This window comes from Lynx canadensis, chromosome C1 (genome assembly GCF_007474595.2).
Source record: "Lynx canadensis isolate LIC74 chromosome C1, mLynCan4.pri.v2, whole genome shotgun sequence".
In the NCBI taxonomy this organism is placed as follows: Eukaryota; Metazoa; Chordata; class Mammalia; order Carnivora; family Felidae; genus Lynx; species Lynx canadensis.
The window spans coordinates 202,983,279-202,999,082 of NC_044310.1; the positions used below are offsets into that span (position 1 = coordinate 202,983,279).

Here is a 15,804-nt window from a genome sequence, read left to right on the forward strand (position 1 = left end):
TCATGACCTGAGCAGAAGTTGGAAGCCTTACCCAGCTTCTGAGCCACCCAGGCGCCCCTCTTGCTTCCATTCTTGTAGTTATAGGCCAGTGTGTGAGCCTTCTAAACCCTAGACTGGCATTTCAATATTTTTTCATTAGGCCCAACAAATTTATTATGAAAATTCTCAAATATTAAAAAAGAAGAATCTAGGGGCGCCTGAGTGGCTCAGTTGGTTAAGCGTCCGACTTTGGCTCAGGTCATGATCTCATGGTCCACGGGTTCGAGCCCTGTGTCGGTGCTGACAGCTCAGAGCCTGGAGCCTGCTTTGGATTCTGTGCTCCCCCCTCTCTCTGCCCCTCCCCCACTCGCGCTGTCTCGCTCTATCTCTAAAAAATAAGTGTTAAAAAATTTTTTTTTTTAAAATCTAATGAACTCATATATGTACCACCCAGACTTAACAATTATTAAGATTTTGTCAGAATTGCTTCTTTTTCTTTTTTAAAATTTTTTTTTCAACTTTTATTTATTTTTGGGACAGAGAGAGACAGAGCATGAACAGGGGAGGGGCAGAGAGAGAGGGAGACACAGAATCAGAAACAGGCTCCAGGCTCTGAGCCATCAGCCCAGAGCCTGACGCGGGGCTCGAACTCCCGGACCGCGAGATCGTGACCTGGCTGAAGTCGGACGCTTAACCGACTGCGCCACCCAGGCTCCCCTCAATTTTATCTTTTTATGGCAAATGCTTTCTGTTTCTTAAAAATGTTTCACAACCCAAACCTACCAATATTTTTCTCCTGTTTTCTTCACAACATTTGGTTGTACTCCTTCATCGAGTCAGTCAGAAAGCATTTCCTCTTTTGCTATTCTGTGAAAGGCTTTGTACATGATTGATATTACTTCTTCAAGCATTTGGGCCCAGAGTTTCTTTGTGAGAAAGTTTTATTACAATTTAATTTCTTCAGCTATTCAAGATACCCTATTTCTTTTCATGTCTGTTTTGGAAACGAATTTTTCAAGAAATTTGTCCATGACATTTAAGTTATCACATATTATTTCCCTTTATTTTCTTTGGGTCTCATTTCCTTTATTTTTCGAACTGAGTTGATAGTTTATCATTGATTTACATGTTTTCTTTTTTTTAAATTTTAAAAAATGTTTTATTTATTTTTGAGACAGAGAGAGACAGAGCATGAGCAGGGGAGGGGCAGAGAGAGAGAGCGAGACACAGAATTTGAAGCGGGCTCCAGGCTCTCAGCTGTCAGCACAGTGCCCAACGGCGGGGCTCGAACTCATGAACCAGGAGATCATGACCTGAGCCGAAGTCACACGCTCAACCGACTGAGCCACCCAGGTGGCCCACATGTTTTCTTCTTCGCAGTAAATGCATGTACAGCTACACATTTCCCTCTAAGCATTACTTTTTTGTGTTTTAATTATCACATGGTTAATATTTTCTAATTTTTCTTGTAACTTCTTAGACCCATGGATCATTTGGAAGGATGTTGCAATTAGGGACTTTTTAGTTTTTTTTTCTTTATTTATATTTTATTTATTTTTTATTAATTTTTTTTAATGTTCACATATTTTTGAGGAAGAAAAAGAGAGAGAGAGACAGAATGTGAGCAGGGGAGGGGCAGAGAGAGGGAGACAGAGCTGTCACATCTGCGACAGCTGTGTGTTGTCAGCACAGAGTCTGATGCGGGGCTTGAACTCGCAAACCATGAGATCATGACCTGAGCCGAAGTCTGTCGTCCAACCAACTGAGCCACCCAGGCTCCCCTGTCATTATATTTAAAGTATATGTCTTATAAACAAGATATAGTTTGATTCTGTTTTGTTTTGTTGTGTTTGTAAATCCAGACTGGCAATCTCCACCTTTTGATTGGATTGTTTAATAGTTCCTTACATTTAATGTAATTATTGATATGTTTGGGATTAGTTCTGCTACCTTGTTATTTGTTTTTTGTCTTACCCATTTTCCATTGTTTCTCCTCTCCTTTCTTTTGGAATAATCAAGTAATTTTTAGTATTCAACTTCATTGACTTTTTAGCTATTCATCTTTATATTGTATTGTTTTTTAAAGTTTATTTATTTATTTTGAGAGAGAGAGAAAGAGAGTGAGCAGGGGAGGGGCAGAGAGAAAGGGAGAGAGAAACCCAAGCAGGCTCTGCACTGTCAGCACAGAGCCTGAAGTGTGGCTTGAACTCATGAACTATGAGAAGCCTAGTTAAGGCGGGAGCATTTTGGTTCTGTTCTTAATCCTAGGCTGTATCCCTTAGTGCTGTGACATTGTGCTTACACCTAGAATTTGGTCCTTTTGGGATTTTACTGAAAACCCCAAGGCGTTTACCAAGACCTTCTAATTTCATGGGTCCTGAACCCCACATTTGGTCTCCTTAACACACTTTGGCAGCTTCCAAAATCCCTGTTCAGATATTTGACTTTTCCACTAGATTCCTTGAAATCTCTTCCTGAACATGTGCCATTTAAAAGGTAGTTAAGTATTTGAAGGAAATTTATATGTGGATTTTGGGGTTCACCTCTCTGTAGCTCACTCAGTTCCCAGATTTCTTCCTTGTTTCCAGCTGCTCTGTCATTTCTGTGTTCCAGCCTGTGTTTCCGAGGCCTGTCAGACTGCCACTTTCCTGCCCATGCTCTATTTCCCCATGTGCTGTAGGGAAACATGAAGTGTCCTTAGGAGGAAAGCCTGTTAAATGTGGAACTCACCTGTGGACTCTGTTTTTTTCAAGGATTATATTCCCTCTAGTTTTTCTTGCTTTTGGTTGGTCTCCATGCTTTCAAACACTTATTTTTATATTTTGTCTCGAGTACATATGTTCAATGTTAGAGACTAACACAAACTATTTTGTCATACCAGGAGCTGGAAGTTTATGTGGTTATCATGGACTTGGGTTATACATGATATTTGAAAATGATTTACAGAAATAATTTGAGGCCTAAGAGCAAATGAGTATGAATCTGCTTTGAGAAATATAATGCTGTAGGAAAACAGAACATACTGGTCTTTGGGTGGGTTGAACAGAGGTCGCTCAGCTTTTCTCCCTTCTAAGATTTCAAACTACCAGGGAAATCGGAGGGGGCCTTAATGCTGGGAGTAGTAACCTCAGAAAACAAAGCAGGTTCTCAGGCCTATTGGACCTGGAGTTCAAAGGAGGAAGCTCCTTTCCCAAGGGGAAAATAACCACCAGAAAGGGTGGTGGGTGGGTGAGGAATGACTGCAGTTCAGCTGTGGTTCTACTCTACCTTGCATTCATGTTATGAATGATGACTAGAAGGAGAAAGGAACCAAAAGCCAGGCTGCCACCCCCACCACGAATATCTTCTCTATTCTGGCCCTCCATATTTTCCTTCAGAGGCTCTGGTTGGAGCCCACAGAAAGAGTTTTGATAAAAACGCACTTTAAAAATCCCAAAACGGGTTGTCCTAGACCTGCCCTTCTAGATGCCAATGCAGGGTGTAGGGATGGGGATACCTTAATCAGCTACAAAGTTTTGCTCAGAGGAGGAAGAAGTTTAAAAAGCTCTAAAGTGGAAGGAAACATGGGATTTGCAATTTGTGTGGATATATGCTGGAGGACTCCCCCATCTACAGCATAAAACATCTCCCCCCTCCCAATAAATAATAAGCTCTAATAGTAGTCCTGATTTGGGCAAGTCCTAAGGCATAGTGACTTAGCAACTGCCTGACAGCTGGCCTCCCCTTGGGTCCAGTATCTGATCTTCTCTTCCCTCCCCTCATTTCCCCATAGCTTTAGAGTTAGTCCAAGACCCTGACTTGGAGAAGAGCGGCAGATTCTTTTATGCATACTTTAGCACCATGGCAACCAGTTCTCATTGTGGGGATTAGTCATTTAGGGCTGCTGATGTCACCACAGCGACCAATCCAGGCAGATGAAGCATGGTTACCATGGTGACAGGAGGCCGGAGCTGTTTCCTTGGAGACCATAAGGGTCTGGATTCTGCCTGAAGTTCAGGTTGTCTCTGGGTAGAGTACATGGCCAGCTAGAGATACTCAGCTCTATGCAATGCCCAGTCCAAGCTACCAGTGTCCCCCTGGACAAAAACAATACTTCTTAACAGGCCTGTCTTTTCCACTCTTGTCCTCTATCAATACGTTATCCAGCAGTAGTAGGGTGGTCTTTTAAAATTGTACATCACATCATTCTATTCATTTCCTTAAAATCCCTAGTGATTTTCTTCTGTCCTTTGTTTTTTTTTTTAAGTTTGTTTATTTATTTGTGGTGGCAGGAAGGGAGGAGGCAGAGGGACAGGGAGAAAGAGAATCCCTGAAGTCCGAGTCTGCCTTCAGCGCAGAACCCAGCGTGAGACTCAATCCCATAAACTGTGAGATTATGACCTCAGCTGAAATCAAGAGTTCAACGCTTAACGAAACTGAGCCACCCAGGAGACCCTCTTTTGCCCTTTGTATAAGATCTAGACTCTTTACTACTAGCTGAAAAGCCCCAAATGGTCAGTTTTGGGTCTACTTCTCCAACTGCATTTCTTACCACTAGCTGTTCTGTTTGTTGCTCTAATGTGCTATTTTAGAACCAAAAAAATCCAGTAACCAAAATAAAAACTTGCTGGATGGGCTCAGTAACAGAACAGGAATACAGAAGAAAGTATCTGTTAACTTGAAGATGGACCAATAGAAGTGATCCAGTCAGAACAACAGAGACAAAAACATTGGAGAAAAAAGTAAACAGAGCCTCAGCGACCTGTGGGACAATACTAAAAGTCTAACATTCATGTCATTGGAGTCCCAGAAGGAGAAGGGTAGTACATTAAAAATATTTGAAGAAAAAAAATTTGAAGAAATAATGGCTGAAAACTTCCCAAATTTGTCAAAAGCCACAAACCTACAGATCCAATAAGTTCAGTGAACTTCAAATGAAACCAGTAACCAAAGGGTTAATGGGGCAGATAAGCACAGCTGCAACTTTTTAGCCCAAATCTCCTTGTTCTCAGAATGCTGTCAGCCACCATGGTTCTATAAGATGATACAAGGATATTCTGACACCATGATAACCAAGTGTTGATTTAGTTTTGCAAAGACTCAGGGTTTAACCAAGAAGCTGGCCAGAGCCAGTCAGGATTAGCGGCCACCTCTTCTAAATGAGAGAGCAAAATGAAATTAATTGTCTCGTACTTAGTAACTTCCTTTATTATTTTTCAAGTTTTTATTTAAATCCCAGCTAGTTAACATACAATGAATATTAGTTTCAGGTGTAGGATTTAGTGACTCATCACTTACATACAACACCCAGTGCTCATTGCGAGTGTCCTCTTTAATCCCCATCATCTATTTAAACCATCCCCCCTGCCACCTCCCCTCCAGTGACCCACAGTTTGTTCACTATAGTTAAAAGTCTGTTTTCTGGTTTGCCTCTGTCTTTTTTTCCCCCAATGTTCAACTGTTTTGTTTCTTAAATTCCATATGAGTTAAATCATATGGTATTTATCTTTCTCTGACTGACTTATTTCACTTTGTACAATATTCTCTAACTTCCTTTATTTTTGAGTCATGAAGCTTCTCTCTCCTTTACCCAGACCCCTTCCACTTGCCTTTAAAAATCCCTGACCCTTGGGGCACCTGAGTGGCTCAGTTGGTCAAACGTCTGACTTCAGCTTGGGTCATGGTCTTGCAGTTTGTGAGTTCGAGCCCCACATCAGGCTATGTGCTGACAGCTCAGATCCTGGAGTCTGCTTCGGATTCTGTGTCTTCCTCTCTCTCTGCCCCTCCCACACTCACACTCTGTCTCTCTCTCTGTCAAAAATAAAATTTAAAAACATAAATTTTTTTTTTAAATCCCTGATCCTTTCCCTCTGAGGAGGCAAATTTGAGTATGCCCTTTCATCTCTTAATTTGGCTGCCTCTTGAATAAACCCTTTCCTTGCTACAAACTTGATATCTCAGTGATTGGCCTTTACCTGCATCAGGCAGATGAACTGGGGTTTGTTTACACAAACAAGATAAGCTTGAAGAAATCCATGCCTTGACACATCATAATCAAACTTCTAAAAACTAAAAACAAAGACAAAATCTGGAAAACAGCCAGAGAAAAACAACTCATCACTTATAGGAGAACAAATGATTGTGGATTTTTTCATTATGATCTATGGGGGACAGAAGGAAATGGAATAACATTTAAAAAGTAGTGAAAGAAAAGAGCTGTCAACCCAGTATTCTATACCAAGCAAAATATACTTCAGGAACGAAGGTGAAACAAAAATGGAGGAAAACTAATTTGTAGCCAGCAGACCTGCTCTAAAGAATTGCTAAAGGAAATTCTTCAGATAAAAAGGAAATGATTTCAGAAGGAAATCCAGAACATCAAGAATGGAGACAGTAATCGAAATGGGAACTATCTGGGTAAATATATTCTTTTCCTTTTGAATTACTTGCAATATGTTTGATGGTTCAAAGCAAAAGTTATTAACAGTGTCTGATAGAGTTTCAAATGTATGTAGATGTAACTGATTCTAATCGACAGCTGCAACATAAAAGCCAGAGAGGGAAGGAACATATGCTAGTAAGATCTCTGCATTTGGCTCAAAATGGTAAGATCATAAGCAGACTGTGAAAAGTTAAATGTGTATACTCAGATCCTTAGAGCAACCACTTGAAAAGTATAGAAAGATAATGAAAAATACAATTGCTAAATTAAAATAGAATATTGAAAAGTGTTTCAATAACCACAAATAAGGAAGGAAAGAATGCACACAATTATGGAGGCTGAGAAATCCCATGGTTTGCTGTCTGCAAGCAGAGAACCAGGAAAGCTGGGACTCAAAATTTAGTTTGAGTCCCAAGACTTGAGAACCAGGTGAGCTGATGATATGAGTTCCAATCTGAGTCCTGATGTCCAGGGACAGGAGAAGGCATATGTCCCAGCTCAAGCAGAGAGCAGAGTCACCCTCCCTCCACCTTTTTGTTCTGTTTGGGTCCTCCATAGATTGGATGATGCCCCCCCCCCGCGTTAATGAGGGCATCTTCTTTGCTCAATCTACTAATTCAAATGCTGTTCTCTTTCAGAGACATCCTCATAGACGCACTCAGATATAATGTTTTACCATCTATCTAGGAACCCCTTTGCCCAGTCAAATTGACACATAAAATTAACCATCACAATGGGCAACTGGGAACGAACCCTGTTGGGGACCCCTGAGGATCTGTGTAGAACTTGTCTCAGATTTACCCCACCAGGGATGGATCTGCAGGAATATATATCTACTAAACTCAATCCTTAACTGCCTCTGGGAGTGTTAATTCCAAGACATCTCAGAGTTGTCTTGAGCACAGGTAGGCAAGTTTCTCTAGCATTCCAGAATACCCACAGGACAAGAAGTAGAGTCTCAGCTTGAGGTGGGAAGCTGTCAGCTTGTATAGACACTGTCTACCTGCAGTTCACAGATGAACTCAGAGATGGGGCAGGGGATATGAAGCAGGGCATCTGCATGGTGTGTTACACAGGTGTTCAATGAATATCTATTGCATGAATATGTTATATGTATGTCTTACTTCCCTAAGCTTCAGTTGCCTTGAGGCAGGAACCATGAATTGTGGTGGCCAGACACAGTGAATGTATAATGAGGAAAAGTAGGGTAGGTGGTAGGTGTCAATCTAGCTAATAAAAACTAGGTATAGGGGTGCCTGGCTATCTCAGTTGGTTAAGCATCTGACTTCAGCTCAGGTCATGATTTCAGAGTTTGTGGGTTGGAGCCCTGCATCGGGCTTCGTGCTAACAGCATGCAGCCTGCTTGGCATTCTCTCTCTTTCTCTCTCTCGGCCCCTCCCCTGATCATGTTCTCTCTCTTTCACTCTCAAATTAAATAAATAAAGTTAAAAAAAACCAGGCATAGGTAAATATGTTGAGTATTATGTTTAGTTATGTCCTTAGATGCACAGATGCAGGGGATAGGACATGCATTGGAAGCATGAGTAAGCCTGTATTGCCAGAGGAGGGTGTCTTAGTTTCCCTGGGTTCTATAAGTAAGCAGATCCTATGGTCTGAATGTTTGTGTGCCCCCAAAATTAATATGTTGAAATCCTAACCCTCAGGGTGATAAGAAAGTATTTGGAAGTGGGGCCTTTGTGAAGTGATTAGGTCTTAAGGATGGACCTCTCATGAATGGGAGTACCCTTATAATAGTACCCTTATAAATAAATAGTACCCTTATAAAATAGTACCCTTATAAATAGTACCCTTATAAAAGAAATCCCAGACAGATCTGTCCCTCTTCCACCATGTGAGTACACAGTGAAAGACATTGTCTGTGAACCAGGAAGCAGGTCTTCACCAGACACCAATTCTGCCAGCACCTCATTGGCTTCCCAGCCTCTAGAACTGTGAGAGGGGCACCTGGATGGCTCAGTCGGTTGAGCATCCAACTTTGGCTCAGGTCATGATCTCACGCTTCATGAGTTTGAGCCTTTCATCGGGCTCTCTGCTATGATGAGAGAGAGAGAGAGAGACAAGTTAAATGTATATACTCAGATCCCCAGAGCAATCACTTAAAAAGTACAGACAGATAATAAAAAACACAATTGTTACATTAAAATAGAATACTGGAAAGTGTTTCAATAACCCCAAATAAGGATGGAGAGGATGCACACAATATGGAGGCTAAGAAATACCTAACATTCCAGGGGTATTTTTGAAACCTTAACCCTCAAGGGCTTAAGGAAAGAAAGCAAGAAAGCAAGAAAGCAAGAAAGCAAGAAAGCAAGAAAGAAAGAAAGAAAGAAAGAAAGAAAGAAAATTCATTTATTACATTATTTACAAACTTTAAAAAATTAAATTTAAACATTTAAAAAATTAAAACTGTGAGAAATGAATTTCTGTTGTTGATAAACCACACAGTTTGCAGTATTTTGTTACAGCAGCCTGAACACACTAAGACAGTAGGATTGGCACCTTCCCCTGTGTTCCCATCTGTGAGGATCAAATGAGCTAGGCGCTGTGAGAAATACAAAGCTTGAGGCATGAGATGTCTGGAGTTCGGTTGAATTGAGCGACGGTGGCTGGTCCCCCTCTCCCCGGGGCAAAGTGACCACAGGGTATCAGAGCGTTAAATGTGCAAAGCATTTAGTCACAGAATTCTGTGTGGGTTCTTGGGTTTGGGGCTGGCGTAACTGCTCTGTAGGGGACCCCAATGCTCAGATGGTGCCATGAACCTCAAAGGCAGACCAAGGTCCCAGGCCTTGCAGACCCAAGGTCTGGAAGGAAGACTTTCCTTCCACGAATGGAAGGAAGGGAGACCAAGAAGATACATTTGAAGGCTGCGGGTGGGGATGGCTCATCCTCCAGCTGTCAGTCCATCTGCCTTAGAAGTAATCCGTAGGGGGAGGAAGGGATCAGAACCCATGCACTGGGTGCAACCAGGGCTGTGTTCTCCGAACCCCACACCCCAACTTTTCCTGTGTTCCGATCCTAGCTCTCTCACCTCAGAGACTCCCGTCAGGTCCAAACCCTCCCCATCCTGCCTCCAGACAAGTCTGTAGAAAGAGTTTGCTTGAAAATCAGCTTTAATGATCCAGATCCAAATTCGGGTCAGCCTGAAAATGCCCTTCTTCTTCTTCTTTTTTTATTTTTTAGTTTATTTTATTTTTAAATGTTTTTATTTATTTTTGAGAGAGAGAGAGAGAGAGAGAGAGAGAGAGAGAGAGAGAGAGAGAGAGACTGAGCATGAGCAGGGGAGGGGCAGAGAGAAAGGGAGACACAGAATCCAAAGCAGGCTCCAGGCTCTGAGCTGTCAGCAGAGAGCCCAATTCAGGGCTTGAACTCACAAACCGTGAGATTATGACCTGAGCCAAAGTCAGATGCTTAACCAACTGAGCCATCCAGGTGCCCCTTCTTTTTCTTTTTTTTTTTTAAGCTTATTTATTTTGAGAGAGAGAGACAGCATGAGCAGGGCAGGGGCAGAGAGAAAGGGAGAGAGAGAATCCCAAGCAGGCTCCACACTGTCAGCACAGAGCCCAACATGGGGCTCAAACCCACGAACCATGAGATCATGGCCTGAGCTGAAACCAAGAGTCAGGGGCTTAACCGACTGAGCCGCCCAGGTGCCCCCTGAAATTGCCCTTCTTGAGAGCACCAGGAAGGTGTGGGGGATGGAAGGTTTCCCCCTCAGGTCTTAATCAGCTGCGAGGTTGTGACTTGTGACTCAGACTAGGGAATAGCTCAAAGACATCCTAAAATGGGAAGAAACAAGGAATTTTTAATGAATACACTGACTTCCGTCCCCATCCCTCCCCACCAAATTCAGAGCAAGTCTCCATAGCAGTCTTAATGTGAATAAGCCTTGAGACAAGGGACTCAGGCACTGTCAGACTACAGGCCTTTCCCTGGTCCCTATCTCTAATTCTATCTCCTTCAAGGGATTTTCCATTAGACACAGGGCTGGTTGGTCCCCTGAGCCTGAAGGAGAATGGTAGTTCCTTGTTTGCACACTTGATAGAACCATGGCAACCAGTCCCCATCACAGGGTCAGTCACAGGACCAACGATGCGGTCCAGCAACCAATCCAAGCTAAGGAGGCCTGGCTGCCATGGTGACAGAGAGGGGGACCAGTTTTTTTGAAAGGGGTAAAAGGCTAGAGCACTTCTGAGGTGCAGGCTGCCTCTGGATGGAGCCCAGCTAAGAGGTTCCCAGCAACGCTGCCCCGATCTTCGTCTAAGGTACCACCAGATCCCACCTGGACAACTCAGTAGCCCCAGACAGTTCTACTTGGTTCTACTCTTGTCCATTTTATAATCCATTTTCCAGCAGCGTCACTATGTCTTTATAGAATGTTAATCATATCGCCTTTCTCTTGCTGATGATTTCCCACTACACTTTGAACAAAACCCAAACCCGTCTATAGACCTGAGTAGTCCTGGGCCTGTTCTGCTACCATAAGCCTTTCTGTTTGTTCTCCTAAGGAGCCCTGCAATCTCACCTGAGGGCAGTTGTATTTGTAATTCTCTCTGCCTTGGGGATTCTTCTTCCAGATCTTCCCCCGGCTGCTTCTAGGATGTCTTTTAGGTCAAACTTCTAATGTCACCTCCTCAGGCTATCCTCAGTGTGGAGAAGTCTGATGTGTCAAGCAGCCCAACCTCTATGGGGGCCCCGGAGAGGAAGGGTGGGGCTGCGGTGGGGGAAGGTTGGTGGGGGGACCTGGTCTGGCCCTGCTCTATGCCTGCCCACTCAGTTTCTCAGCTGTAAAGATGGATGGATAACTAAGAGGTGGGCAGTTTTCTACCTGGGCTCCAGAGAGCTCAAGGGTCCAAGGGGATGCCCGAGAACCTTGCCAGGTGACTTCTCCACACCACTGAGAAGAACAAGGGGGAGGCTGAATGTGAGGCGCTCTGGGTACTCCTCTCCCATTTAAGGATCTTCATATCTATGTTTATATGTGTATGTATAAATGTGTGTGTGTGTGTGTGTATACTGAAAGAGAGAGAGAGGGAGAAATGTATACAGATACACGGCTATGGATGGATGGGCAAGGTGAGGATTTAGAGTCATGTCATACGCAAGATTTTCTTAGAAAACTAGGGAGCCCATATATATTTTTTAAGTTGTGAAACCTCTCAAGTAGATTTCTGCAGGCCCTTCAAGCTCTGTGACTGTGCTTGATCTTACAAAGCAAGAGTCCACTGCAGGCCCCCAGCACCTTGCAATCCCCAGTTGCTGAAATCCGTGAAAAGCTGTGAGAGAGAAAGTGGGCGCGCCCTCCAGTGGGCAAAGGGAGAATTTCCCCTCAATCCAGCAACCGCTGGCATTTTTCATATATTGTCTTTGATCCACACAGCAACACCAGAAGGGTCGTCTTTATTACCATTCTCATTTTACAGATGTGGAAGAAGGGACTTGAAGAGCCTAGGTAATGTGTCCAAGGTCACGGCTGGGCAGTGGCAGGGTGAAGATTGGGCTGGCTCTGTTCTTTTCCATCCTCCAGGCCCTCTCTTCCAGAAGGTTCTCCATCAGTCTCAGTGAAATCATTCCTTATCAACCAATGTCTATCCCCTCCTTCACCCTGTCTCCCTCTGTAAACAGACCTTTGGTGGGCTCAGTGTTCCTGGACAAGGGCAGGCCTTCACCTGCCGTGGGGCCTTGCTGTGGTTGGTCATCTCTTGCTTGGTTCAGGACCTCCGAAACCATTCTAGAGTTCAAGCATTGTTCCTTGTTCACCTTGGTCACTGGGCTCTGAGGGGAAGGAAAACAGGAGTCAAGGGTGAAGAGAAAATGGTGAAAAGGCCCAGAGGAAAAGAGATGATATCCAAATGAAGAATTTCAAAATCCCTGAGGGACTCTCACCTTAGGGAACAACAATTAGAGTTTCCCTTTGCACCTGTCCCTAGAAGGCGAACACCAAGCCAGGGATACCACATAGTAGCCATGCGTCCCAATTCCCTCCCTTTGTGGACATCACCAAGGTATCATGGGATTGCTTCTGGCTGAAATCAGACAGGCGCTCTCTTCATTCTACTCACTGGACTTCTGACAACTCCTACTGGCATCCCTGATACTTCTTCCCTTCCCAGTTGCTCTGTCTACCAGACACGTGCAGTGTGGACAGACCACAGGCCTCACATACCTCAGCGTGGTGGTTTTGGTGGGAAAGGCTGTCTACCCATCCCTCATGTAGGTCTCTGAGGTGTGAAGCCTGGGCATGTGCTCCATCTTCTGGGTCTTTACATCTTGAGTGACATCATCCTTCCAGAACAGTCCTGCAGAGAGAAAGGGAGGAGTGTAAGTTGACCTTGGGACAGTTGGATTGGCCTACCCCAGAAACCAGAGAGCAATTGGAATTTCTGCTTTCGGTAAAGTACGTAAGGGCCACGGGGCACTGGAGGGATCCAGAGACGGTCTGGGGTACAGGGCTTTGCCTTCTGCCCACCTTGGCACTGGAATCCTTGCTCTTACTGGTTCTGTGACCCTTAACTTAACTTAATTAACTGGGAACTTAATTAAATTGGCCGAGCTTCAGTTTTCTCATCCATGAAATGATGAACCATTGTTGAGAGAATTACAGGAGGTAATCCATGTAAGTTTCTTAGCACGGTGCTTGGTGAGCGATAAGTAGCCAAATGTGAATTTAACAATCGTGCTGTTATGAGGACCAAATGGAAGTGGAGGACATACGCAGTGTTTCTAAAACTCTAAGGCATTGCTCGCACATCATACACTATGATCATTAATAGCAGTAATTCGAACTCCAAGCAGATCTCCCTTCTGAACCCTGCAATCATGAAACCCGGCCTTCAAGGAGGATCAGAAACGTTTTCCCAAGGAATCCCCTCCCATTCTGCACCCCCATCTGTCATGCTTCTATTTGCCATACACTCTGAGCTGTCTACTCCCCCAATTCAGAGTCTGGAATATGTGTACGGGAGGGAGAGGTTCTGACTGGGGACCCCATGATTCCTGGCCCTGAGCACTCAGATAGCACAGGGCAGAGGGGCATAGGGCTAGTCCCAAGGAGACTGATGTTGAACTCTTCCAGGGACTTCTAATTGCCTCTACTGTGCTCCTCTAAAGAAGGTAAGTAAGGGGTGCCTGGGTGGCTCAGTCAGTTGAGTGTCTGACTTTGGCTCAGGTCATGATCTTACGGTTTGGTTTGTGAGTTCGAGCCCAACATTGGTGGGGCAGGACCCGATGCACTGACATCTGTCAGCACAGAGCCCACTTCGGATCCTCTGTCTCTCCCCACCCCCACCTCCCCACTTGTGCGCACTCTCTCTCAAAAATAACAAATATTTTTTAAAAATAAAGAGAAGACAAGTGACAACAGCTTCCCCACAAAGGCTGGGAGACCACCACCCATCTTGCTCAGGGTCTGAGCAGGTGAGGCTCCAGAGGTGAGGATGAAAAGTTCAGGCAGAGAAATCTGTGGAAGGAGCTTTTAATGTCAAGGTGGGGATCCCACAGCCCAGCCTCTCTCTTTCAGCTCTTCTGGTCTCACCTTGAGGCATGAGCCACTGAAGCACATCTTGCCAGTATCGGAAGACCAGCTTGACGACTCCTTGCCGGGACCTGGGTGGCTGCATGCCCACCTGGGGCTGTCCCTCTAAGGGTACAGAATGGCATTAGCAGGGAGCTTGGCCAAAAGCCTTCAAGAGGGCCTGGTTGCAGAAGAGCAGTACCCTCTCCACCATCAAGCTCAGATCCCTCCCCCTTCCCAGTTATCAGCTCTCCCTCCATCACACCTTTTCCTCTTTACCCTGTGGGTCTCACTCACCCTTGGCACAGACTTCCAGGTAAGAGCAGAGTCTTCGGGCAAAGAGACAGCCTGTGGATGGACAGGTGAGCAGAGCCTCAGAGGGCTACAAAACTTGAATGGACAGACAGGCGGACAGCGTAGGGATGGGGGAAGAAGTTTGCTTCCTGGGTGGAGAGCTGGAAAGACTTCCAGAATCCTTGGAAGTATAAAGCCTGGGGGCTGGGTTCAGACTGTTAAGCCTTGGGATCCCAGGTTCTTATTCTGAAAGCCACAGTATACCTAGCTACACAATGTGAGGAGTAACTTTTCTACCATACAGACCCCTCCTCAGTCCAGGTAGATGGGGTGGGAGCAGGGGGAAGTCCAGGAGGTGAAAGGGTTCAGGCATCTGCACAGGGCCTGACTCCCCTCTGCGCCCTTCCAGCACTCTGCAGAGCCCCAGGCCCGCGGGAAGCCCTCTGCATTGGTCTCCAAGTTCAAGGACGCGGAGGACAAATGGAGAGGGAGGCACACGGTTGTGGGGAAGGCTAGGCGTCCTCCCGCAGACCCCCCCCCCCCCACCTACCTCCCCAGGGAGGAGGGTAAGCCCAGGCACCTGGCTCCAGTCAGGCCTCATCCCGAGGTCAAGACTGGATGCCTGCGGCCAGGCTCCTTCCGTCTATCCCTCAGCGCTGGGTACCTCCACCCCAGCCCTCCGCGTGCTTTTTGTCCCGTGGCTTCCGTGGCCGGGATCTGTCACCTCCATTCCTCCTGCTGCACCCCTAGTCTCCCCTGGGGCCCACTTCTCTTCCGTCCTACCGCCACCTTCCGATTTTTAACCGCCCCCCCCGCCCCCGGTCCCCGCCCCGTGCTTGCTGACTTTACCCACCCGACACGGTTCGCCCTGCTTCGTGCACCAACCGCTCCCGCAGCCCCCACTTCCCAGACCTTCCCCCAGCTTTCCTCCTGACCGTGGGGACTAATGGCGTCCCAGCCCCCAGGGCAGCTGCTCAACAGCAGGAAGCAAAGCATCAGACGCATCCCCGCAGGTCCCCGGGCCCCCCGCGCTCGCCGCGCCCGCTGCTGCATGGTTGCTCTGGCGCGCCGGCTCCACCGCTCCAACCGCCGCGGCCAAGGCCAGACCCCAGCGACAACTGCGAGCGCCCCTCTCCGGCAGCTCGGCCAATGGCAGCGGCTGGTGACGAGGCCCCCAACCCCGGCTCTTCCCCGTCTCGGCGACAGAGTTCTGCTATTAACAGTTGAATATTCATGTTTTCTGCCCATTTCTTCACTGGATTATTTGTTTTTCGGGTGTGGAGTTTGGTGAGTTCTTTATAGATTTTGGATACTAGCCCTTTGTCGGATATGTCATTTGCAAGTATCTTTTCCCGTTGGTTGCCTTTTAGTTTTGTTGATTGTTTCCTTTGCAGTGCAGAAGCTTTTTATCTTGATGAGGTCCCAATAATTCAATTTTGCTTTTAATTCCCTTGCCTTTGGAGATGTGTCAAGTAAGAAATTGCTACGGCTGAGGTCAGAGAGGTTTTTTCCTGCTTTCTCCTCTAGGGTTTTGATAGTCTCCTGTCTCACATTCAGGTCCTTTATCCATTTTGAGTTT

General features: G+C 45.6%; 1 protein-coding gene across 1 annotated transcript; it reads right to left on the reverse strand.

Annotated features, from left to right (window-relative positions):
• Nucleotides 1–11,784: 11,784 nt before the first annotated feature.
• On the reverse strand, nucleotides 11,785–15,280 carry LOC115521664 (receptor-type tyrosine-protein phosphatase-like N). Its single transcript, XM_030327048.1, has 5 exons — nucleotides 15,161–15,280; nucleotides 14,229–14,279; nucleotides 13,953–14,057; nucleotides 12,585–12,717; nucleotides 11,785–12,193 (listed from the first exon to the last, which is right to left on the reverse strand). Exons 1-4 carry the CDS (start codon nucleotides 15,276–15,278, stop codon nucleotides 12,617–12,619), a joined length of 375 nt encoding a protein of 124 aa, XP_030182908.1. The 5' UTR covers nucleotides 15,279–15,280; the 3' UTR covers nucleotides 11,785–12,193; nucleotides 12,585–12,616.
• Nucleotides 15,281–15,804: the final 524 nt, after the last annotated feature.